General features: G+C 38.6%; 2 protein-coding genes across 2 annotated transcripts in view; both read left to right on the top strand.

The window, feature by feature from the left end:
* Nucleotides 1-24234, top strand: part of LOC115417649 (rab GTPase-activating protein 1-like) — a 281857-nt gene that overhangs the window by 121369 nt on the left and 136254 nt on the right. The window lies entirely within an intron of this gene.
* Nucleotides 7202-10957, top strand: gpr52 (G protein-coupled receptor 52). The gene has a single exon (XM_030131659.1). The coding sequence runs from the start codon at nt 9096-9098 to the stop codon at nt 10227-10229; it is 1134 nt and encodes a 377-aa protein (XP_029987519.1). The 5' UTR covers nt 7202-9095; the 3' UTR covers nt 10230-10957.

Here is a 24234-nt window from a genome sequence, read left to right as displayed (position 1 = left end):
TTCTGCCTGTGACTAAATGTTTTGTGTATTTGTAGATCCACTGTGATCTGTAAGTTGTAATGCACGTGTAAATGATCAACTGAGGCAAAATACTGATACAATTGCACAATTTTTTTTCACTAAAACAATAAGAACACTCTTTCTTATCTATTAATTTAGTGGTCTGACCTACTTGAGATCAAATGTGGCTGTATGTGGCCCTTGGTCTTCAAGGAGTCATATTTTACTTTTTTTTAAAATGGAATTCTTCATTTTCTAACATTTCCCTGTGGTCTTTATGGACTCAGTACCCTGTAGGGCAGTATTTTTCAACCTTGGGATCACCCCACGTGGGGTCACCTGGAATTCAAATGGGGTCACCTGACATTTCTTATAACTGATAAAAAAAACATTAATAAATAAAAACATGCTAATAATAAAAATATTTGGTGAGTTGACAGAGACAATCACAATACATAAAAGACATGACAAACTCTGAAACTGCAGCACTGTGGTTCTGTTTATCTGTCAAATGTTCATTGTGGTCAGTTTCAGATGCTGCAGCTCTTTCATAATTCATAGTTTGAGTTCTTGTTTGTTCAGTATTAATTGTCAGCCTTGTAAATCCAAGCTGGACTGACTGTACATATCCTGACCAAGGAAAATCCAGTTCTCCCTTTGTGCAGTAATCTACACCTGGCTTTTCTGCCTCTGTCTACAATAATATACATTATATAGACTAAATGTCCACTAAAATTAACGTTTATAGTATAGCAAACTATTACATGATCAAAAACAAATTAATTTTAGCACCAAAAAAAAAAAAAAGTCTGTATTTTGAATGTCTGGGGTCGCCAGAAATTAGTGATGTTAAAATGGGGTCACGAGCCAAAAAAGGTTGGGAACCACTGGTGTAGGGCCGTCTGCTGAAAGGTGCAGCAGAATTTTAACTTTACTCACTCATTTACTTTCTCACCTTGTCCTGTTAAAGTCACCTTGAACGCTCTTACGGACCCTCTACTTCCTTATTAGCTGCTGTGAGTACGCTTAAACACCTATAATGCAGATGTAAACTCCCTGCTTATGCAGACACGTCGCTGTTGTGTCTGGTGTCAGCAGGAGCCCAGGGGTGGAGGAGGAGGGGTGGGATGCTGGGAAGCAGCGAAAGGTGAATCAGCCTCCACCTTTGTTTCCAAGTGGCCCCGCTGGCTTTGTTTTGGAGCAGAATGAATTATTAACGGTGGCCTTCTGGTCATGTTTTTCATCAGTGTCCACCTCCAATGGTAAAGAGCAGTATGCTGAACGACCTCCATTGACTGGCTTCTTTCATAGTGACAGCACAACAGTAGACCACAAGTTTTTTTTTTTTTGTTGTTTTTTTTTCAGTCTTCACTCTCTATAAGCTCTCAGTTTTTGTTTCAGTGCTTTTCTAAATGTAAGTAATTAAAACTGGATAACATAGATCAGGGGTGTCACACTCATTTTGGTTCAGGGGCCACATTTATTTATTTATTTATTTATTTACTTACTTACTTACTTACTTACTTATACTGTAAGCCCGGATAAGTAGAGTTTACTCAAAAAATTTGAGGCAAGTGATTGCACTTAAATGATTTGAGTAATGATCGACTAATCAATTGGTTTAAGTAGGTTCAACTTTAATGCTAAAAGTATTGAACTTAAACTATTAAGTAGAAAACACTAAAAGACAAGTTATTTGTACTTTAAATCTGTTGTAAAATCAACCCCACTATCCAACCATTCAACTCAGCATTTTAGGTTACGTGGACTAATTTTCTCAATTGCAGCCAGATTAATTTATCATTGATTAAACAACTTTTTTTTAAGTTAATCAAACTCAAAATCCTATTCCTGACCAAAAGAGTTAAGAAATTATTCAACATAATATATTGTAACATGAATGGAAGTTAGCTCAATGTCATTTGCCAGTACAGGAAGTATGTTTAATTTGACAAAACATCAAGATTTCCATTGTACAATAACAGTCTCAGATGAACAGGAAAGCCATTGTTCTTCCTATGGCTCTGACTCATGGTGCAGCTCTACAAAAATACAAAAACGAGGAGCAGATGAGTCGAGTCTCTTAGAAAACCTGATCATTCTTAAAAATTTCTTTTGAATTAGGAGAATCTTATTGAGATACGTGGGACAGGTTGCCGCCCAAACAGAATTGCAATAAATAATGTAAGGATAAATTAAGCAATAATAAAAAGTCAAGAAACAGGAATGATTTATCAATGAACGGACTCTGTTCAAAATACTAGTTGACTTCATGTGTTTTTTTACAGACAAGATCAATATGGGATTTCCAACTCAATTTTTCTATAACAACTCCTAAAAATTTAATGTAAGAAACCTGGGTTATTTCAAAGTTATCTATGAATATTTTGTTGTTCTCCTTGTTATACTTCTTATTTTTGTTACAAAATATGATAAAATTAGATTTTTGGGTATTGAGAGAGAGTTAATTTATCTGAAACCATCTAGAAATAGATGACACTTCTATCCGCGACTCAGATTTAGTGTCAGGTATTCAACTAAATGTGATCTGAAGTGGGCTGGACCAGTAAAATTTATATATTATTATGTTATTATATGTCAACTCCAAACTTTTCTCTATGTTTTAGAGTGAAAAAAGTAAATTTACATTATGAAAAGGTTCACATCTACAAACTATCCTTTCAAAAGATGTGAATTACATTAACAAACTGAAAAAAAAGTGTAATTTTCACAAGATTCTGCCTCAGTTTATCATTTTCACATGTACATTATAACTTTCAGATCACAGTAGATCTACAAACACACAAAACATTTAGTAACAGGCGGAATATTATTAAAACTGTACTTACTTCTCTTAAGACATTTCAGGTTGTTCATATTTGTTCAGGTTATTCGCTTTTTTTGTGAAATTATACTTTGTTTTAGTGTAAATACATGAAAATATTTACATTTACACCGCTACCCTATCAAAAAAACAAACCACAAAATAAGTCCTAACGAAAGAAAAGTGAAAAACAAGACATCCAGATCCACTTGGCCAAATAAAAAGAGGAAAGCTAACAAAAGGCTAACAAAAGCCCCACTGGCGTGCAGAAACTTGCGTGGAGTGGAGCGAATGCGTGCCTCAATGTGCGCACTACGGACGCCGGCGCACTAGGCTTTGGGCCGGCGGGAAAACCAATTGGCCACCTATTAAAAAAATAGGACCAATGGCCCTGTAGCTTACCGGCCAAATTCAAAGCTTTGGGAAATGTATCCAGATGCCATTTATTATCACCCAGTTCTGTGTATTTATTCTGTTACAGAAATAGCCCATGTTTTGGTCATATTCCAATCAGATCTGTAAAAAATTCAAATTCCAACTTGATATCATTGATACTGATTTATTGGATCAATCCACTTCCTATCTCTTATAATGGGAACATTTTCCAAAGTCGCACCAAATCCAGAATCAGATCCGGATTGAAATAATTTCAATACTTTGTGTTGACATCATCATACAGAAGCTGTATACCAAGTTTGAAGTCAATCAGAACTGTAGTTTCGGAGAAGAAGACGATTGAAATTTTTGTAACGGATGACAGACGACGCCAATGGACGCCGCATGACGACAGTAGCTTATGGCCTGTCGGCCGGTAAGCTAAAAACACACTAAATACCTAATATTTTCACAAAAATGTTATGAAGGCAAAAAAAAGTAACAGAGAAAGCAATAATCACCCAAAAGTGTTAAGTAATAATTATAAGAAAAAACCCACAAAAGACAAAGGGGGGAAAAATAAAGGTGTGTCAGAACTTAACAATCATATTAAAAATCACTGTATCCATATTGGGCGACACGGTGGTGCAGTGGTTAGCACTCGTGCCTCACAGCAAGAAGGTCCTGGGTTCGATTCCAACATCAGTCGACGGTGTGTGGAGTTTGTGGAGTTTGGAGTTCTCCCTGTGTCTGCGTGGGTTCTCTCCGGGTACTCCGGCTTCCTCCCACAATCCAAACACATGCACTAATAGGTTAATTGGTTAATCTAAATTGCCCATAGGTGTGAATGTGAGAGTGATTGTTTGTCTCTATATGTCCTGCGATGAACTGGCGACTTGTCCAGGGTGAAGCCCGCCTTCGCCCCTGTGTAGCTGGGATAGGCTCCAAGCGACCCCCGTGACCCTAGTGAGGATAAAGCGAGTTCAGAAAATGAATGAATGAATGTATCCATATTTTTTGGTGTTTATTCAAATGCAGACATGGCGAGGGTTCAGTTTAGTTTTTGTTTTTTGTTATTTTGTTATTTATTATTATTCAAGTGTTTTGTTAAATAATGGTTATTTCAAGCATCCTAAAAGCACTTTTTACTGTCTGAGAGAGGCAGATTTTAGTTCCTTTGTTGGGCTTGCACAAAAATAATGTTCTGATCTTAGTTACGAACTAATAGAATATGAATATTTGAACAGGACCTTAATCTGTAATGTCCGTAAAACAATTTAAGGTTTCACCAAGGTTATTATCGTTAATGAAAACTAACGAACTGACGAAAACTAGAATTGAAAAACCATTTTCATTAACTGAAATAAATAAAAACTATAATTAAAAGAAAAAAAACAATAACTAACTGAAACTGTATTGTGTGCTTACAAAACTAACTAAAACATATAAAAACTATGGAAAAAATTTGCTTCGTTTTCATCTTTGTCAATGTCAGATTGATACGAAAACGATTTATTTTGCTCAAGCAATTTTAGTTAGCAGCACCAAACGGTACTTCACGGTCCATCACTTCTCATCACTTGTTGTTTACTCGTCTTCTGGTCCCCACTCTACCTGGAAACATGGAGACTAAAGTTGGGGAAAAAGCAGCAGAGTCCTGTCTGGGATTTATTTTGAACAGGACGGTGAAGAAGAGAAAAGATATGACAAAACTAAAACTAATACTTAAACTAAACTAAAACTAAGCATTTAGAAAAAAAAAGAAACTAATAAAAACTAGCAAACCTGCTCTAAAAATGAATTAAAACTAACTGAATTAGAGAAAAAAAGTAAAAACTAAATAAAACTAAACTATAATGAAAAATCCAAAACTATTAGAACGTTGGGTTTAACACAGGAACATTTTGTGATATAGCATGAGATCCTGTTGTGATCAAATAAAAATGTGTTGAGTATTTGTGCATATTTTGGGTGTAATTAAATTCTTCCAGGAAATAATCATTTTTAAAAAAGAAACCCAACAAAAAATTGCCTTTTTAACAGTATCATGATATATTGTGATATATCGTATCGTGATCCTTGTATTGAGATTTGTATCGTATTGCCAGATTCTTGCTGATACACACCTCTAATATCTGTAGAAAGCTGCAACATGATGGTGAAAATTACGCATATACCCACAGCACTGGCCAACCAAGGTTAAATTCTAACTTCTGCTGCCTTCATATTCAGTCCGTCTGGGTAACTGTCACTGTTATGGGTTAAACAGCCTATATACTGTATAAATACCAGCATTGTCCAAGAATTGGATTGGCTGCACGCCACCTTTCCAGTATAATTTTTTTTTTTTACATCTTATTACATCCTCCTCAAGGACACTCAATCAGAGGTCTAGGTTCAGTTATTGTCTGTGAATCTCAAGGCTTCTTCTCTGGCTGTTGTCCAGATACACTTTGGGTCCAATGGTTTTATATGCTATGTGACTTTGTGTGTGGATTATATTTCCATTGAACAGACTGATTGCCTGGTGCGACGTTATGTGTTAACTGCTCCCTTACTGACTCATCACAGCTCAGCCTGCGTTATTATTTTACAATGCACAGAGACACTTTTAAAAATGTTCTCATTGCTTTCTAAATGCATGTAGCGAAATGAAACAAGACCTCCTGTGCGATCGGTAAGAAAGACGCCCGGTGTAGAGGTCGGTTTCTAAAATGATCTCGTAAACTTGCAAACCGACTCATCTTTATTGACTCGAGCGGTTAAAACAAAAGACGCGACCGATTCTTTTCTTTGTAGTGAGATTCTCATGCAATGGTGCTCGACAGTTTCTTTCATCCGCCCTACTGCTTGGCTGTTTTGCTGTCATTTGATCCTCTTTATCATCTGCTGGCCAGAGGATGCTCCCAACTGGCCGAAAATGCCTGGCAACTGTAACTAAGGGGCAGGCATAACTGTGCTAAGCTGTTGGTTAAATAAAGAATAAATAAAGTATCCAGCAGAGTCTCAAGCCTGCCTGGATGAGGAAGAGGACTAATTTTATACAGAGGAGCCAAGTTCCAGTTGAACATCATCTCGTATACCTTAAAGTTCTTTTTTATCATTATCGATATAGCCCTGAAAGTTAACATTACATTATTTTAGTTTTTTTATTCTATTTCTTTGCTCTATTTATTATTATTGTGACGTCAAATTTTTAAATTGTATGTTCTTATCCTGCTTTTTATCCCAGACTGTTTTTATCTTCTCTGGGTGTTTATTGTATTTTATTGCATCTTGTTTTTTGTTTTTTTTGTTTTTTTTGTTTTTTTTATTTGATGTTATTTATTTTATTTTATTCTTTGACTTATCCATGCTGCTATACTGATAAATGGGGGAACACTGAGCACTTTTTGTCCTGTGTGGAAGCTCGATCAAGTACCTGCCGAACAGGTTCAGTGTATGTCTTGCTGTAATGCCAAAAGCAATCACCTTATCCGCAAAACAAATCTACCCACGGGTACAAATAAAGTGACCTTGAACCTTGAATTACAGGATTTTATTAAAGAAATTTGCAGTTTACTCAATGTCAATGTCATGTTTTTTTTGGTTTGTGAGAAGTGTTGGCCCTTCAAGGCTAGGGAGATGCATGGACAGAATGAATGAGGTAGGTAGGGGAGGGTGGGAGGGACGAGGGCTCTAGTCAATAGAAAATAGACGGTGTAAGATAAGTAATATGTAGATAGGAAATGTATCCAAATTTACCTCTGGGAGAAAGCCAGTGCGAGAGACAGAATAATGTGGTGGGGAGCCTCAGGTGCAGCTGGGAGGGGAGGAGGTGGGGCGACGAGCGAGAAGCCGAGGGAGAGCGAGCGAGCGAGGGAGGGAGCGAGGAAGAGGGAGGGTTCATGACTGTGCGTGTGTGTGTGTGTGTGTTTGTGTGTGTCGAGAGAGAGCGAGCCTGAGTGTGCGAGGTAGAGAGACAGTGTGGAGAGGGAGGGAGGGAAGTGTAAGCCAGTCACAGCATCTCTCCTTCTCACTGCACCAGGGCTGAGGGACTATTCGTCCCCTCACTTCCCTCGCTGCAGATTTAACTCATTTCCATCAGCGCAGTCATCTTTTTTTTCCACGCTTTTTTTTTTTATTATTATTTTTTTACACTTACTTACCGCTTCTTACCGATGCATTGCTTTCATCTCTTTCTGTGCGGTCTGGATCCAAGGATTTATTTATTAAAAAAGCACTGGTTATCCTGTTTAACGGAATGAGAGGGGGGGACGGCTACAGAGGACAGTGCTGGAAACTGGGACTCTGACTCGGACTTGGTCTTTTCTTTATGCTGCTAGAGTGGATTTCCCTTTTTGTTACGCCGCCAGTGTTTTGTTAAAAGCGACAGATGTACTAAGAGAGGAGTTAAAAGCAAGGCTGTAGGACGCTGGACCTTTTTTTTTTTTTTTTTTTTTACAATTAAAGAGAATGCACACTTGAGAAGACGTACAAGTGAGGAACATAGTTACGCACTTGAGGAGACGGTGATAAGCCTCCCCCCCACCACCAGTGTATCAGATTGCTACATCAAAAATGCAAGAAACAAGTTTACGGGATAAACGAGTGGATTGCCCATTGATCCCCACACCCCTCTCTGCAACTGTCTGCTACAGGATTGCTGAGGAGTCGAAGTGAGTGGAGCGCTGTGTTATTCAGCTGGCCTCACATTGCTCCTGGAGAGTCCTTTCACCTGCCTGTACCGGAGCCAACACTTTCATCAGCTGCTGGACTTTCATGTTCATCTATATTTTTGCGTCTTGCTGCTGAGAGTATCGGGGAGCGAGTTTGCACATTTGGCTTAAAAACTATAAATGACAGAACTTATCCAGACGAATGGAAACACTTTGTTTTTACCTCATTCTAGGCCTAGGGATGCCTTGTAAACACATCCCACCCCCAGCACCATGTGTGCTGAGAGAGCTGTGACACTATCTCCTGCGGAGATCCCCATGTTGTTCTAGTCTGTGTCTGTGTTTTGATTCAGACAATAGCTGGGCATACATGGGCTCCAGACACTGAGCAGGGGACCTCCAAAATAAGGGAAGCCTGCTGTTCGACTGTAAACACACTTGTACCCATGGCACACTGAAACTTTGATTGTATGACTGAATGGACTCACAGGAAAGGATATTATATTCCTCTCTACACTTTACCATATACCAACATAGTATTCTAAGAAGAATCATGTGTCCATAGGAACATTTTTGCCTGAAAGACATTTTTTGGAAGGTAACTGCACCCAGTAAATTACATCGGATCTCTACGTGTGAAATAGGAGCCATATGCTACCCCCCCCTTTTCAGAGGATCTATAAAGACAGGAGAGAAGTATGTTTTGCTTCAAGTTTTAAACCCATTGCATGGTTTCCTGCTTAGTGTGTTCTCTACCCTTGTGAGGACATCGAGTGCCCTCAGCCTCCTGGTGGCGACCCTCATTAGAATCAGGAGATGAGGCAACAGACCGGCAGACAAAACAGCAGGGAAAATTGCCTCTGGGATAGATGCTGGCCACAGTATTAACGCTGAAGGAGTACAGCTTTTTTTTTTTTTTTCCTACTCCTGACTGCCACCCACCCACTACTTTCACTAACCATGAGTGATTGGAAAAGGAGAGCTGAACGGGCTGTCCTATCCTCCCAGATGCTGTATTGATTTTCCTCCAGTCGGTGTTCATTTGATTGAGACCCAGCTATGTGAAAGGAAGGTGAAAGAGAGAGAGAGAGAGAGAGAGAGCGAGTAGTGAGCCGCAGACGCCCAGTAAAGAGGGGGGAAGGAAGGAGCAGGCACTTCTCCAATTTGACACCAGCTGCCTCAGCTGCCTTATGGGTGGCACACCGCAAACCTGACCCACCTGGATCACATCCAGAACAATGAACCAGTCTGAAGTGACAACGGACCCGGTGCTCATTGCCAACAGCAGCCATGGAGACTTCTTTCCTGGCCGGTCCACAAACCACTCTTGTCCCTTGGGCTGGGGGCTCAACGAAGGCCTGGAGGCTTGCATCCTGGAGACTGCCGTCATTGTACTTTTGACTGTGCTCATTATCGCCGGAAACCTCACGGTGATATTTGTGTTTCACTGTGCCCCTCTGCTGCACCATTACACCACCAGTTACTTCATCCAGACCATGGCCTACGCTGACCTCCTGGTGGGACTCAGCTGCCTGGTGCCCACCCTGTCTCTGCTCCACTACCCTGCCGGAGTCCAGGAGCCCATCACGTGTCAAGTCTTCAGCTACGTCATCTCTGTCCTCAAGAGCGTTTCTATGGCCTGCTTGGCTTGTATCAGCGTGGACAGATACCTAGCCATAACTAAACCCTTATCCTACAACCAGCTGGTGACGCCATGCAGGCTGCGAGGTTGCATCGCCCTCATCTGGGTCTACTCCAGCCTCGTCTTCTTGCCCTCCTTCTTTGGGTGGGGTAAGCCGGGCTACCACGGGGACATCTTCGAGTGGTGTGCTCACTCATGGCCCACCTCCGCTCTCTTCACGGGCTTCGTAGTGTGCTTGCTCTACGCACCCGCTGCACTCGTGGTGTGTTTTACCTACTATCACATCTTTCGCATTTGCCAGCAGCATAACCGAGAGATCAGCGAACGACGGGCGCGTTTCCCCAGCCAGGAAATGGAAACCGGTGAGGGTGGCGGCGGCGGTGGTGGTGGTGGAGGGCATCATGGAGGACACGGGCCGGATCGACGCTATGCGATGGTGCTCTTCCGCATCACCAGTGTTTTCTATATGCTCTGGTTACCTTACATCATCTACTTTCTCCTAGAGAGCTCCCATGTGCTCGATAGCCCTGCCCTTTCCTTCATCACCACTTGGCTGGCCATCAGCAACAGCTTTTGCAACTGTGTCATCTACAGTCTGTCTAATAGTGTATTCCGCCTGGGCATGCGGAGGCTCTCACAGACGATTTGCTCCTTCAGCCACTGTGCAGCTGATGACAGAGATTTTGGGGAGCCTAAACCGAGACGGAGGGCTAACTCTTGCTCCATCTGAGGGGGATCGGATTAGGATACCAGTGTGTGAAGCAAAAACGTGAATCTCTTTCAGGCTTACCAGGTGGTTAAGTTTCAGTTAAATTGGCAGCGTCGATCTGCGCTGGTTTTCTGGATCACAGTAAACCACGGTTTATTGCATTACAGACTTGTCAAACATCTCAAGGAAATGGATGTAGTGGCTAAGATTTAATGAGGTACTCTGTGGTGGCTTTTAATCTGTGCTTTAGGACTCAGCTGTGGATCTCATAGAAAGCCCCCCCTGTGGCTTTTGTAAGGATCAGGAGTTTTACCGTACATCATCAGCCTGGTCAAATCTAGTCTGCAGATGAAGCTCAAAAGATCAACTTTATTCCTGTAGACCACACTATGTAATGCCTGTTTAATTTTTGTTAGTGGTTATGAATTGAGTCAACCTGTCACTGGATGTCTGCCTACTTTCAGTGACTGTCTTTACCAGGGACAAAATAAGCTACACCAACCTGTGTTCACAAACCTGTTTATAGGTTGTAAATGGAGATTAGGTTCTTAAATTATACATAGAAAACACACCTGACAACAGCCATTATGCTGCTGTTTAGTCACCAGTAGTATATGGCCTTGACTATTTTCTGCAGGAAAACAAAGTGAGTGTTTTATGTTGAAACATGATCTGAGATCTGATATGTGGGAGTGATAATGGGTCAGCGATTGGCCAATCAGACACTGATCTGAAAGTTTACTCCGACCCTCTACTACACAGGTGTCAAACTTGCGGCCTGGGGGCCAAATCCGGCCTGCCAAAGGGTCCAGTCCAGCCCCTGGGATGAATTTGTGAAATGCAAAAATTACACTGAAGATATTAACAATCAAGGATGTTGAAAAAATTTTAGGTCATTTCAGTCTAAAGTGGATCAGACCAGTAAAATACTATCATACTCACTTATAAATAATGAAAACTGTAAATGTTTTGGTGTAAAAAAAGTAAAAATTACACAAAAATGTTTACATTTACAGAATAGCCTTTTACAAAAAATGTGAATATCTGAAATGTCTTAAGAGAAGTATGTGGAATTTTAATAATATTCTCCCTGTTATTTATTGTTTTGTGTATTTGTAGATCCACTGTGATCTCTAAGTTGTGATTCACATGTATAAATGATAAACTGAGGCGTAATATTGTTAACATTGCACTTATTTTACTAAAGAATTTTCAGGTTGTTCATATTTGTTCATGTTATGTTCGAGTACAATTTGTAGATGTAAACATTTTCATTACGGAATTTACTTTTTTCACTCAAAGGTTCTTCTCCTATTATTTATATTATTTTACTGGTCCGGCCCACTTTAGATCACTTTAGATTAGGCTGTATGTGGCCCTTGAACTAAAATGAGTTTGACACCCCTGCTCTACTAAAATGGTACATAATGGAACAGTGCAATCTTTAACCAAAAAAAAAAAAAAAAAAGGAAAACATTTATGTATCGATAGGTAGTTATGCAAAACATAATCCAGTGTCATGTCATCGGACCAAGGACTTAACAACTATACTTGATGAAACCCAACTCATAAGAGGAGTGGTGAAAAACCTTTAAATGAAGTTAAAATCATGGATCACTTGACGTTGTTACTAATCTATAACCTTTACGATCAAAATTCCAAAGCACCTTATCGGAGGGAGGTAATTAGCTACATTCAAGTAAATAAATTCCAGCTAATGTTTTCTGTTACTCGACCCTCTGAGTTTGGTCAAAAATGAGGACTGTTTCCCAATCTGGGGCTTTTGATACACAAAATGCAGGTGATGCATGTTCCTGAAGAAACCTAAAGACTGCCTTTGGTTATGATTCTCAGCCTTTGCTACAGCAAAGCAGTAATCATTCCAGTTGATTTAGCCTGTACATTTCCTTAATTATTTGACGATTCATGCCACATGGAAACAGCCACGTACACAAACAAATGAACCATGTTGATTTCCCCCTTCGCTCATATGCTATCATCGGTCACCTGTGGTTTAGGCCGTGCTAATACTGTATATTTGTCCTTGCCAGACACAAAATGACACAGCAAATCCGGCCCCTTGATATTGTTACTGTTGTTCCATTTTATGCTGCTTAACAGTACCCCCTGTAAGTCATTCCTCATTTTAAAGCTGCATTAAGTGATTTTTGTGATCACTAGGGTTAGAAAGAATCTAAATCCTTAACTTTTAGTCATGTTAGCGGATAGTTTTTGCACAATCTGCAAATAGAGAGCAACATGAGCGTTTCAGAGTCTTTCTGGCCACCCGATGAATGTAAATATACGTTTTTTGTTTGACAGAGATTTAGTCCACGGAAATCACAGAAGAAGTTTGTCACACTCTGTTTGTTTTTAACTTGACTTTCTTCACCAGCCACTTATTTACTACAGCTGTCTGCTAGTTTTTGGAGGCGGGGGGGGCGGGAAGTGTTCAGTGAACTTGAAGTAGTTGTGGGTTAAAGAGGTCGCTCATAGTTTATGTAACATGGAAGCAGCTGTGTCAGTGTTCTCAGTACCCTTTCGGATAATCAGCAGTTCTTTTTTTAGCGCTAATATAAAATTATTACTTTATGCAGCTTTAATGCATCACAGATTGTTCTGTATATGTGCCTAAAGATGTATTTTGTAGGAAAAGTGGAAAAAAAAAAAAAAAAAGATGTTAAGAAAATAATGTTACATGGACATGCTGCACTTTTAAAAGAATTTAAGCTACATGGCGTGTACACATTCTGGGTCATTGTCATCGGATTTATTTTTCCATGACTTTGTGATACATTTGAGGGGTTTCCACTTGAACTATGAAGGGGTCAAGTGATTTATTTCTCACAGTTGATATCAGTGTAGCCTCTCGAATGGGGGACATGTTTTTCTTTCTGATGCCTCTAAGGTTAGAGGAGACGGAAGATTTTTTTTCTAAGTTTTGTGAATTCCATTTTATAGCCATATGACCTGGCATATACGAGGAAATACAGTAGGGAACCACAGCATAGCCGTGTCAAACTAGACTTGTGATATGTATTTTTTAATTTTGATAGCAAGTATTTATGGCGCTCTGTTGGAGCATAGTGTAGTGGGGTAGTAATGAAATTTATAGGAACTGGAATAGTTCTTTAATATCTCCACTATGTCATGACAAAACACCAACACAGCGTATACGTAATGCAGGAGAAGGCAGAAAACTGTAATAGCTTAAAGTAAAATAGCTCAGTCGTTACTGTACCTTACAATGTAGTCAAGTCAGAATTATTACCATTCAAGTGGATATTACAGTATTTGATCAGATGACTCAAATATTCATTCTTTTGGTGCGCTTTTTATTTTTATTTTTATGTTTATTTTTATTTTTTATTTTATTTTATTTTTTTTTTTGTTTTCTTTTTTGTAGCAGTTTATGTGAAATACGTGTCTTGACTCAGAGTTTCAGATATCCAAGAGCCTCTAAATGAATACATTGATAAAAAATACATTGCTTCTATGTGTCTGTACTGCACTGACCAAACTGAAGTGGTTAAAAAAAAAACCAAAAAAAAAAAAACAAAACAAAAAAAAACAACAACTTTAAAACTGTCATCTTGTTCAAACAATTTGTCTTACTTTCAAGTGCATTGATATGGATTTTTTTTGGTATAGAGTTTAATTTCAGAATAATAATAATGTATTTATTTATTAAGTTATGTTTAAACCTTTACACAATATACTGTATATGAGTATACTGTATGCAAAGTGTGTGTATCTGTTTTTAACCCGCTGTATGGCCAAAAAAAAAAAAAGAGAAAAAAAAAAAAAAAAAAGAAAATTTCACACAGAGGTATGGCACACCCATTTGTGGTATAAATCAACTAGGCTGCTAATGCCTTGACTAGGAGGCAGTGTGTTAAATTACACAGTATCTATTTTTTTATTTTGAGATTTTGTCAAAGGCTATGGTTTTGCTGTTGCTGCCAACCCAATAAAGGTGAAAATAGTAGACATTAACATTTGTGCAGTTGCTTTTATATGATGTGTGCTTTTATAATTACTGGTTCATTATTCAGGGTTTATGTGTTGCTGAATTTTAGGAATGTAAATTGGCATAGTTGGTGTCGAAACATGTGGGATTTGTGTTATTTGACAACCACGCTGGCTTTAAGTTCCTTTCTGCAAGATTGATGAATGAACTAGTCATCTACGGTATTTAATTAACATGTGAGAGGAAGAAAAATGGCTATATGCAGAGGAAATGTTGAAGACGTGTAGCTCTTCTGAGGAGAGAAAGAAGATAATGGATAGCTGTGTCATTTCACAGCCATTTTATCAGAAAATTAAGCTCTAAAGAGAACTATGTAATTTTCCTATCCATCATATACAGTTTATACAGTACTGTGTGAAAGGTCTTATTTATTCCACATTCAGCTTTGTCTTTGCAGGGTTGAAATGAGCATATATTTATTTCACATTCTTGTTTCTTTAAATACAACAAGAAATATGTGTGCAGCCTAAAAATATGCACAGAAAAGACCTGAAATAAGTGTGTTGTAAAGGTTAAAGTGACTGTGTAGTTTGAACTCTGACCCCATGAAAAGATGAAGCACAAACGATAAGAAACATCTGATGTGTGTTGAATGAAGCCTGGTGTAAAACATGAGAAAATTAATGCCATAAATCTCATATTGTCTGGAAAGAAAAGGTTAAAGGGAGGTCACACTAAATATGACCACTTTGGTTTGTAGAAGCTGTTTTTCCTTTAACTTTTGTTTTTCCTGCTGTTCATATTTTACATACAGTTGGGGGAAAAATTATTAGACCATCAAAAGTCATCAAAAACAAGAAAAGCACTCGGAGAGCGCAGACCTCCACCAAGGCAGATCAGTAGGCCCCCGTTGCCCCCCCACCCCCCACCCCCTGATCACCACCAAAATGTAATCATTTCTTCCTTGTGCCATTATCAACATTTCTTGAAAATTTCATGAAAATCCGTCCATAACTTTTTCAGTTATCCTGCACATGGACAGACAAACAGACAGACAAAACCTGATGAAAACAAAACATCCACCGTTACACTTGGTGGAGGTAATAATAGCTTCATAACCTATAAATAATGACAACTTCACATTTTCTTCTTGGTTTAATGCTGTGTTTGTCAAACTGTGGGGTGGGGGTCATTGGGTCACTCCTGGGTGGTGGTGTTTTTTTTTTTTTGTTCTTCAGGTTAGAACATGTATCAGGTGGAACTAATGATGATGGTTGGAGGACCCTGGACTCATTTTCTGGACGGACACCAAACCAATCTGTTGCCATGGTGATCTGTCACTAGACTAGACAGAGAGTTTAGGTTTGGACAAGGACTGGACTGGAAAAGACACATGGACAGATATGTTTATGTTTTTGTTATCTTGCTAACAAACAAACAAACAAGCAAACATACGAAGCAAGCGATCACAGTACCTCCTGGCGGAGGTAACAATGGTTATGCAATCAAGTACTAACTCCTGTGTGTATCATGTGACTCTTGTGTGTCTTCAGTGAATGAAAGAGCATCATTTAAGTCTTCCTGTTTAGTGTTTTGATCTAAAACATATCCAGGTTTTGCACAAACAAGGTTTCACAATTTGATCCAGTCTTCTTCACCACTGAAATCTTCATTCATTACATCCCTGAAATCGAGTTTTGGGGGATGTAATGGTTTAACCCTGTGGTTTCCAACCTTTTTGTCTCCTGACCCCATTTTAACATCACAATTTCTAGCGACCCCAGACATTCAAAATGGAGATTTTTTTTTTTGGTGCTAAAATTAATTTGTTTTTGCTCATGTAATAATTTGCTATACCATGTTGCAAGTAAACATTAATTTTAGAGGACATTTAGTCTATATAACGTATATTATTTTGGACAGAGGCAGTAAATCCAGGTGTAGATTTCTGCACAAAGGGAGAGTTTGATTTTCCTTGGTCAGGGTCTGTACAGTCAGTCCAGCTGTGATTCACAAGGCTGACAATTAATACTGAACAAACAAGAACTCAACTATGAATTATGAAAGAGCTGCAGCATCTGAAACTGACCACAATGAACATTTGACAGATAAACAGAACCACAGTGCTGCAGTTTCAGACTCAGTTTGTCTTTTATGTGTTGCCATTGTCTCTGTCAACTCACCATATATTTTTATTAGTATGTTTTTATTTTTATTTTTATCAATTACTTGAAATTTCAGGTGACCCCATTTGAATTCCAGGTGACCCCACGTGGGGTCCTGACCCCAAGGTTGAAAAACACTGCTGTAAATACCCTGAATGCCGCCGGATATCCTTGGTGGTTTGACGATAACTAGGACAGATATGATTGAATTTCTTCTCCCTTGATAACCAACATAGTGGACCCCTAATGGAAGAACCCTATGGATTTCAGCTTCTCTATGAGGATTATAAGTCAGTTTTTTGGACAGAAATCCAGCAATAATAGGCCGATGGAGATAAAATTTGGTTCATATTGATCATTTTATAAACGTCCATTTTCTGTCAGTTGTCAATCTTTTTATTCATAAGTTAGTTACAAAAACATCTATTATTGCAATTTGTCCACATTTTGAGAAATGGACACAGAGTGAACAAACCAAAAGTACAACAAAGGAAAGCAAATATAACAAACAGACAATTTAACAACCCCCCCCCCCCCCCCCCCCCCCCCCATCCCAGGACTTATGACATATCACACCAAGGGAGGCCATGTAATTTGTAATTATATTCAGGTTGAGTTACCAATGTATTGTTGAAGGGGATGCCAAATCTGACCAAGTGTTCAGAGAACGCAAACCTCCGCTAAGCACCCCGAACGGTGTGCATGTGTGGATCGACTATTTCTTTTTAAATTCAACAGTTTCCAGGTTGTTCCATACAGCAGAAAAAGTTGAAGCTTGCTACCAGTCATGTGTATGTCAAATTAGATTCAATTCCAATCAATATTTGTTGAGTTAAAATGAAAAACGTGTGGTAAATGGGATTTTCAATGTTAAATGTAAATGTCCACAGAGTCCACATTCCACAGTGGATGTGGACAATTTTGTGCCAGATACAAGATATTGTTCTAAGCTACGGGTAGATCAAATTGGAGGATAATCGGAGTTGTTTTGAATTTTTGAAAATTGCTCAATGATGAGAGGTGAGAAAATTGTAGATTTTGTGACCTTGCTGTGACCTTGAACTTTGGCCTACTTGGCCCAAAATTTAATGGGTTGGTCCCAGGGCCTAGGCCTATCTGTGGGGAAGATTTGGTAAAGATGGTTGGAATAGTTTTCCCGTAAAGTTGCTAACAAACAAACAAACACACAAAGCTACGTGATCACAGTACCTCCTGGCGTTGGTAATAAACTGGTGTAGTTTATTTAACAATGAGAAGCGGATTCTCTCCAGGTGAGAGAGTTTAACCATTTCTTCCAGTCATAATTTAACTGAAGGAACTTCTGATTTTTTCCAGAACAGTAAAACAAGCTTTTTTGCTACGATAAGTGCATAAGATAGCAGTTGACGGTGGTGTTTGTTAAGTTGTGAAAATTGATTAGAGGCTCAACTCTATATATCTGTTAAAGTTTTAAAGTTTTAAATATGTTGTCAATTTTCTGTCAACCATCCCGATTTCATATCTGGTCATTTTCATTCACTAGGTGGAGTTTTGTGGGGAAAAAATGGTTCTCTGACCATTATTCTATCACTATCAGGTCCATGTAGCTCAAATTGAGTTCATATTGATTGTCGAACAGTTATCATGGATAGATTTACAGTCATGGAAAAAATTATTAGACCATCAAAAGTCATTAAAAAGAATGGTTATGCAATCCAGTCCTAACTCCTGTGTGTATCATGTGACTAAAACAGAAAAGAAAACATGGAATGTCTAAAAGCACTGTTTTTGTCAGTACAGTGACATAGATATTGATGGAAGAACTGAAGGGATTTTGGTTATTATCAAAAAAACATGAAAATGGATAGATATCAGCTCTGAAATTAAACTACTATGAGATATTTTTGTTGTTGTCATTATATTTGTCCAAACAGATGTACCTAGGCATTAAAATGAACAAGAAATCGAAGAAAACAAGGGGTGGTCTAATAAATTTTTCCGCGACTGTACATCAGATTGGATCTAAATACAGAGACAAATACACATGTGGACGTTAGAACTTTACTAAACCAACAAACAGACTGTTGGAACAGGACTTTTGCACAGATCTGGGTATCTGAAATGTTTCTCCAATTTCGGCTGCAGTAGATTTTTGGTTCAAATTTTGTGTTTTATCCCTCATTTTCCATTTGTTGTGGAACATGTTGTTGCCATAGGCGTAGGAACAGACCGATAATCCATACCCAAATTTAACCAGAGCCACAGAATCGTCAGCTCCGAGCGAGATGACAACAGTGGAGCACATAGCAACAGACATGATAGCAAACAAAGTAAGCCTTAATATTCACCTTTTAGAGCAGATGGTTCATTAGGTGGCGTTTGACAGGGCAGGGTAACAGTCCTGTCACTGGGTCGCCTCGCCTTTATTGCCACTGAGAGTTCCTGCACAGCGTTGTGCGAACACTATCCTCATTATAATACAGCCTGATTCTCCTTCCTGCTCTTTAATTAGCCTCCGAAAGAAAAAAAAAAAAAAAAATCTCACATAATCCCTAAGTTTTAGCTGTTGTGTTTTCTCTCTCGTCATCTGGCGTTTTAGCAGAAACGGGGACAAGAAGAGCAGGAAAAGGGTGGCAGGTTAGGGTAGGAGGAGATAGAAGCCAAGTAAGAAGAGCACAGCGTGGAAGGAGAAAAGATGGAAGGTGGGGAGTGTTTCAGCAAAAAGGCGTCAATGAGAAGGGAAGAAAAAGGACTGGGTAGATATGAGCACTGTAAAAAAAAAAAAAAAAAAAAAAAAAAACTTAAATAATGGTATTATTCCAGCAGCAGGGGGCCGAAAAAATACTAATAAATAACGGAAAATAACCATCTCATAAAAATACGGTAATTTTTCATAATTAAAATACAGTTTTTTGCCCTAACTATACATGAGATTTTGCATATTTTTTTACTTTTTAATGTTTAATAAAGAATATTTTCATGTATTAAAACAATCAAATTACCTATATATATATATATATATATATATATATACATCAGAAATTTTATGTGTATCTTTCTTGGGACAATGTCTACAAAGTTTGTTCACAGTTCTGAGAAATATTGATTTTGGATTTTATTTTATTTATTTATTTATTTTTTTACAAATTTTTGAAATATAAAAAATTAAGCTTTACTTATAATGGTCCATATTTTGATGCTTATAACATGTAAATGGTTAGAGATATCAATATATTTACTATTGATCACTGATAGAAGTCAAATATAGACTTTAATTATTTGAGTTCTCCTCCAGTGAAAGTCCCGCCCACTTGTACTGGGACATTGATTTTGTATTTATTTGTATTTATTTATTTAGTTCCAGGACATTGTGTATTGGCATTAGTTACAAAGAACAAGATGCATGCACTGGATTTAGCAGAGAAACTAACTTCCATCTCCTGCATCCGGACCACAGGACTGGAACACAGACACAGAACCTGACAACCTCACACATTCAGCTGGTATTAATTCTTGATAGAACATGACGCTGAGATACAAATACATCGGTCCTATTTTTTTTCTTTTTTTTTTTTTTTAATATAAAGTACTGAGGGTTTTTTTAAGCAGGCGACATTTCAGTGATTACATGATTTTTGATATTTACTTTTGGACCACATATCTGCTTCTTCTCCCTCCTACCAGAAAGCGTTTCATCCGCTCTTATTATCCAACTGCGTCAACCGAGAGCAGCGCCAGGTCCAAACTCACTCAACATTTAGGAATTCCCTTTTATTTCCACAAATGGCAGCACTTCTCAGCTCTTCCTCTTTCCTTTTTTGTCCTGCCACTCTCCTCTGCCTCTTTCCGTCCTGATTGAGAAAGCACCACCTGACCTTCTTTTGTGGTGGAAGTCATAATTGGAGGGGATGGCGGTTCAGTTCCTGCCTCTGTGTGCTAATGGCGATGCCTTGCGGCTTCCACCAAAAGCCTTTGATGGCATAAGGAGGACACATTAATACACCCACACACCAACATATCCTCATACATCTTGCATGGCCAGTCAGTTTTCAAAACATGGGCTTGAAAATGCTTCTTTTTTTTTTTTCCTCTCTACCCATTCTGAACGGAGCATAGTTGCTCTTTTGCAGCACTGCACTCTCACGGCTGCAGGTTTAATCTTCGTAACAGCCCTGGCTCGGCTCCTGTCTAAGTGCACCGCGTTTAAAAAACACATTAAAAAGCCGAACAGCTAGTACAGTGTGGATTCTTAAGGATCCCTATGAACTCGGCGCTTCCATTTCACCTTTTCGAGGTGATGATTGCCACAGTTCTCCTTCTATCCATCAGTGGCCACTTGACTGAGAGCTTTCTCCTCCATCTGGTCTAAGTGCTTAAAGTCTCCAAAAAACGTGCACATTGGTTTCATCCACTCGGGTCCAATCCACTCACAGTTTGAAAAGCCTGATTCAACAATTCGTGCCTTGTCGTCCTGTTAACCTCTGTTGCATCATTGTCCTTTCCTTTTTGTCTTGCATAACACTTTTTCCTGGACTCCACTCAATCTCTGCAATCTTCCTTAACCCTTGAGTACCTGCACTTAGCATCATGCACCAACGCTAAGTCACTTCAGGGCTGTAATTTGTCTGCTCGGCCCAGTTTGGGTATTTTGCTCCTTCCACAACAGGGGTGTCAAATATGAGGCACGGGGACCAAATCCGGTCCGTGGGATGAATTTGTGAAACGCAAAAGTTACACTGAAAATCTGAACAATCAGTGGTGTCAGAATAATTTTAATTTCGATTCCACATACAGACCAGTTAGATCTCAGTTGTGTCAAACCTGTACAATATTATCATCATAACCTATAAATAATGACAACCGCAAATGTTGTCTTTGTTTAGTAAAATTACATGAAAATGTTTACATTAACAAACTCCTTTTTACAAAAATGGGGATAACCTGAAAAAATATGAACAACCTGAAATGTCTCAAAGGGCTCATATTTCTCTAAACCCACTTTTATTAGTCTGTGGTTCTTTTATTTGTGTATTTGGACCCTAATAGTTCATACAGTTTGAATTTTAGCCTTCCAGGTGCTGCAAAACTATCTTTATATTCATTCCCGGCAAAAATCGAGTTGATTTCTACAACCTGTTTTAATTCCTGCTTCATTTATTATGTTTTATAACTAGTTACGTCACATTTGCACATATAAGGTCCAGACTTCTGACCAACATTTCCCTGAGTACGACATAATTGTTTATCAGCTGCAGCGGTCGTAGTGTTTGGTTGTATTAACGAACACAAGTAGCTGAACAGGACAGAAAGGATGGTCAGCAACCTGGAGGGGGCGGGGCCTGAAGTGGCTCACTTGCATTTAAAGGGCCAGCGCTCCAAAGCACCTTTTTCCTGTCATTAGTTAGAAATAGGGTTGAAGATGGACCTGTGGAGTTGAATTAATGAAGAATTCAGACCCAAGCAGAGCATTTACAGTTTATGGAGACCACAGGAAAATGTTTGAAAATGCAGAATTACATTTAAAATAGCTTAATATCACTCCTTTAAAAGAAGTAAGTACAATTTTCCCAATATTCCTCCTGTTGCTAAATGTTTTGTTTATTTGTAATGGTAATGTAAGTTGAAATGTACATGTGTAAATGATAAACGGAGGCAGAATATTGGTAAAATTGCACTTGTTATTCTTAAGACTAGGGATGTCTGATATTGGCTTTTTTGCCAAAAACCGATATGCCGATATTGTCCAACGCTTAATTTCCGATTCCGATATCTACCGATACCGCTGCCGATATATGTGGGATATTAAACTAATTTTAGGTAACATCACATATCTCCTGTCATGGAATTAACACATCATGCTTAATTTTATTGTGATGCCCCAGTGGATGCATTCTCAAATGCAACAAGGCTTTCAAAATGTAAACACTGTCTGTGCAAAGAATACATACTACAACTTAAGTTGTGGAAAAAATACCATATTTATTTATTTTCTCTCCCTCCCTCCATGAGTCTATCACAGTGTGGCAACTCTACTGTACAATTCTGAAAAATGCACATTTCTTTCAGCTACAAACAATGCTTCATTTACGCGTTGGTAAATGCCAGTGAAATCAAGGCATTATTTTATCGGTTTTAATGACAGGCAAAAAACCGATAACGATATTCACCGATATTACAATTTTTATGCCAATATCGGGCTGATAATATCGGTGGGCCGATATTATCGGACATCCCTACTAAAGACATTTCAAGTTGTTTATGTTATACAGATTTTTAAGGAAACTTTGTAGATGTAAACATTATTATAATGTAATTTAACTTTTTTCACTTATTATTTTACTGGTCCAGCCCACTTCAGATCATATTGGGGTGAATGCGGCCCCTGAACTAAACTGAGTTTGACACCCCTGGTCTGTAAGGCGTGTCACAGGCTTTGAGTAGTTTGTGTCCGTGGACTTGTAATTGTGTCTGTAGATCCTTAAAAAATAAAGACATTTCTGGAATGTGTGGATAGTTTTAGGTGTGGTATATTTCCTTTAATTGGTTCCACAGACAAACCCAGATGTGCTTATGATGCTGAAAGTTGTGAGCTGCAGTAGGCATTACATCATAAATAATACAGTCCCTCATAAATATAGTAATCCAAACCTCCTCGTGTGTCTGTGTGAATGCCAGGTTCCTCTAGAACTGGGCCCAGCTGCCAACATCCCGGGTCCTGGCTGAAGCTGGCAGGTTCTGAGGCCTTTTATCACCGTGCACTCAAACACATACAGAGACGCTGTGAAGGCATCAGCTGGGAACCTGTACTGTACCGCATCACGCTAATGGAAGCTGAAGTGTGGATTATATTTCCCTTTAAAGGAGTGGTATTTAGCTTTTTTTAATGGAATTATGCATTTTCAAACATTTCCCTGTGGTCGACATGAACTGTAAATGCTCTGCTTGGGTCTGAATTCTTCATTAATTCTAGGGATGCACCGATACCACTTTTTTCCAGACCGAGTACAAGTACTTACATTTGAGTACTTGCTGATACCGAGTACCGATATGAGTACTTAATAATCCCGTTCCAGTTGTTAGTTCCTTTTGTAAATGTGCTTTATTGTCGTTGTCATTAGTCTGACTGGAACAAAGTGCTGCTACTGACATTTATTGTGTTAAAATGAATGTTTCTCAATTAATCCACCAGGGGGCGCCGCTCTGAATTAACCATGCCGGACAAATGCCACGAAGAAGAGTAATGTTTTTTGAGAAGAAAGTTAGTAATAACAAACATGGAGACGACAGAGGCAACACTAATGTGGATACTAGTATTGGTAGTTGTCATAAATACGTCAGTAGTTTTTCCACTAACTCTTTAAAGATATCCTTTACCTCCACGGTTCCTGGTAGTACTGCTGCTCCATCAGGGTTTGCACAGAACACTGGGTTACAAAAACATGTTTTTTGCAAGTTGTCTAGGTTTTTTCAACTGAATTAGGACCATTTTGGACCGCTAAATCCAAAAATGACATCTGTTTTTCTCAATCAGGTCAGGTTTTTTTGCTAATTTGATTTTGAAAAATTTGATCTTCTCACAAAATTGATTACATTATCATGACTATATCAGTTGATTTTTTTATATAGTTCTCACCCAAAATAGGTTTTAAGAGAAAAAAAATCATTTTCTAACAGTATTCTTGTTAGGTACAATGGTGTATTCACCGCAGATGTAGCAGAATACATCAGACTTATTTTTGCAAGATCTTCTAGTCGAAGCCATTTCATTCACCTGTAATATTAAAAAAAACATTAATCATAAATTGGCAAAAGTAAAATCTTCAGAACTCGTTTATTGCAAGAAATATGAAAGAATTTTGTATCATATGATGTGAAAATGCCCATAAATGTAAGCAAAAATGTTAAAAAGCCA

Source organism: Sphaeramia orbicularis, chromosome 4, assembly GCF_902148855.1.
Source record: "Sphaeramia orbicularis chromosome 4, fSphaOr1.1, whole genome shotgun sequence".
Lineage (NCBI taxonomy): Eukaryota > Metazoa > Chordata > Actinopteri > Kurtiformes > Apogonidae > Sphaeramia > Sphaeramia orbicularis.
Note: the sequence above shows the minus strand (reverse complement) of the source record. Positions and strands in the feature narration are given on the sequence as shown.

Excerpts from the sequence above, each read along its gene's own strand:
- gpr52 (XM_030131659.1), top strand. The coding sequence starts at position 9,096 with ATGAACCAGTCTGAAGTGACAACGGACCCGGTGCTCATTGCCAACAGC.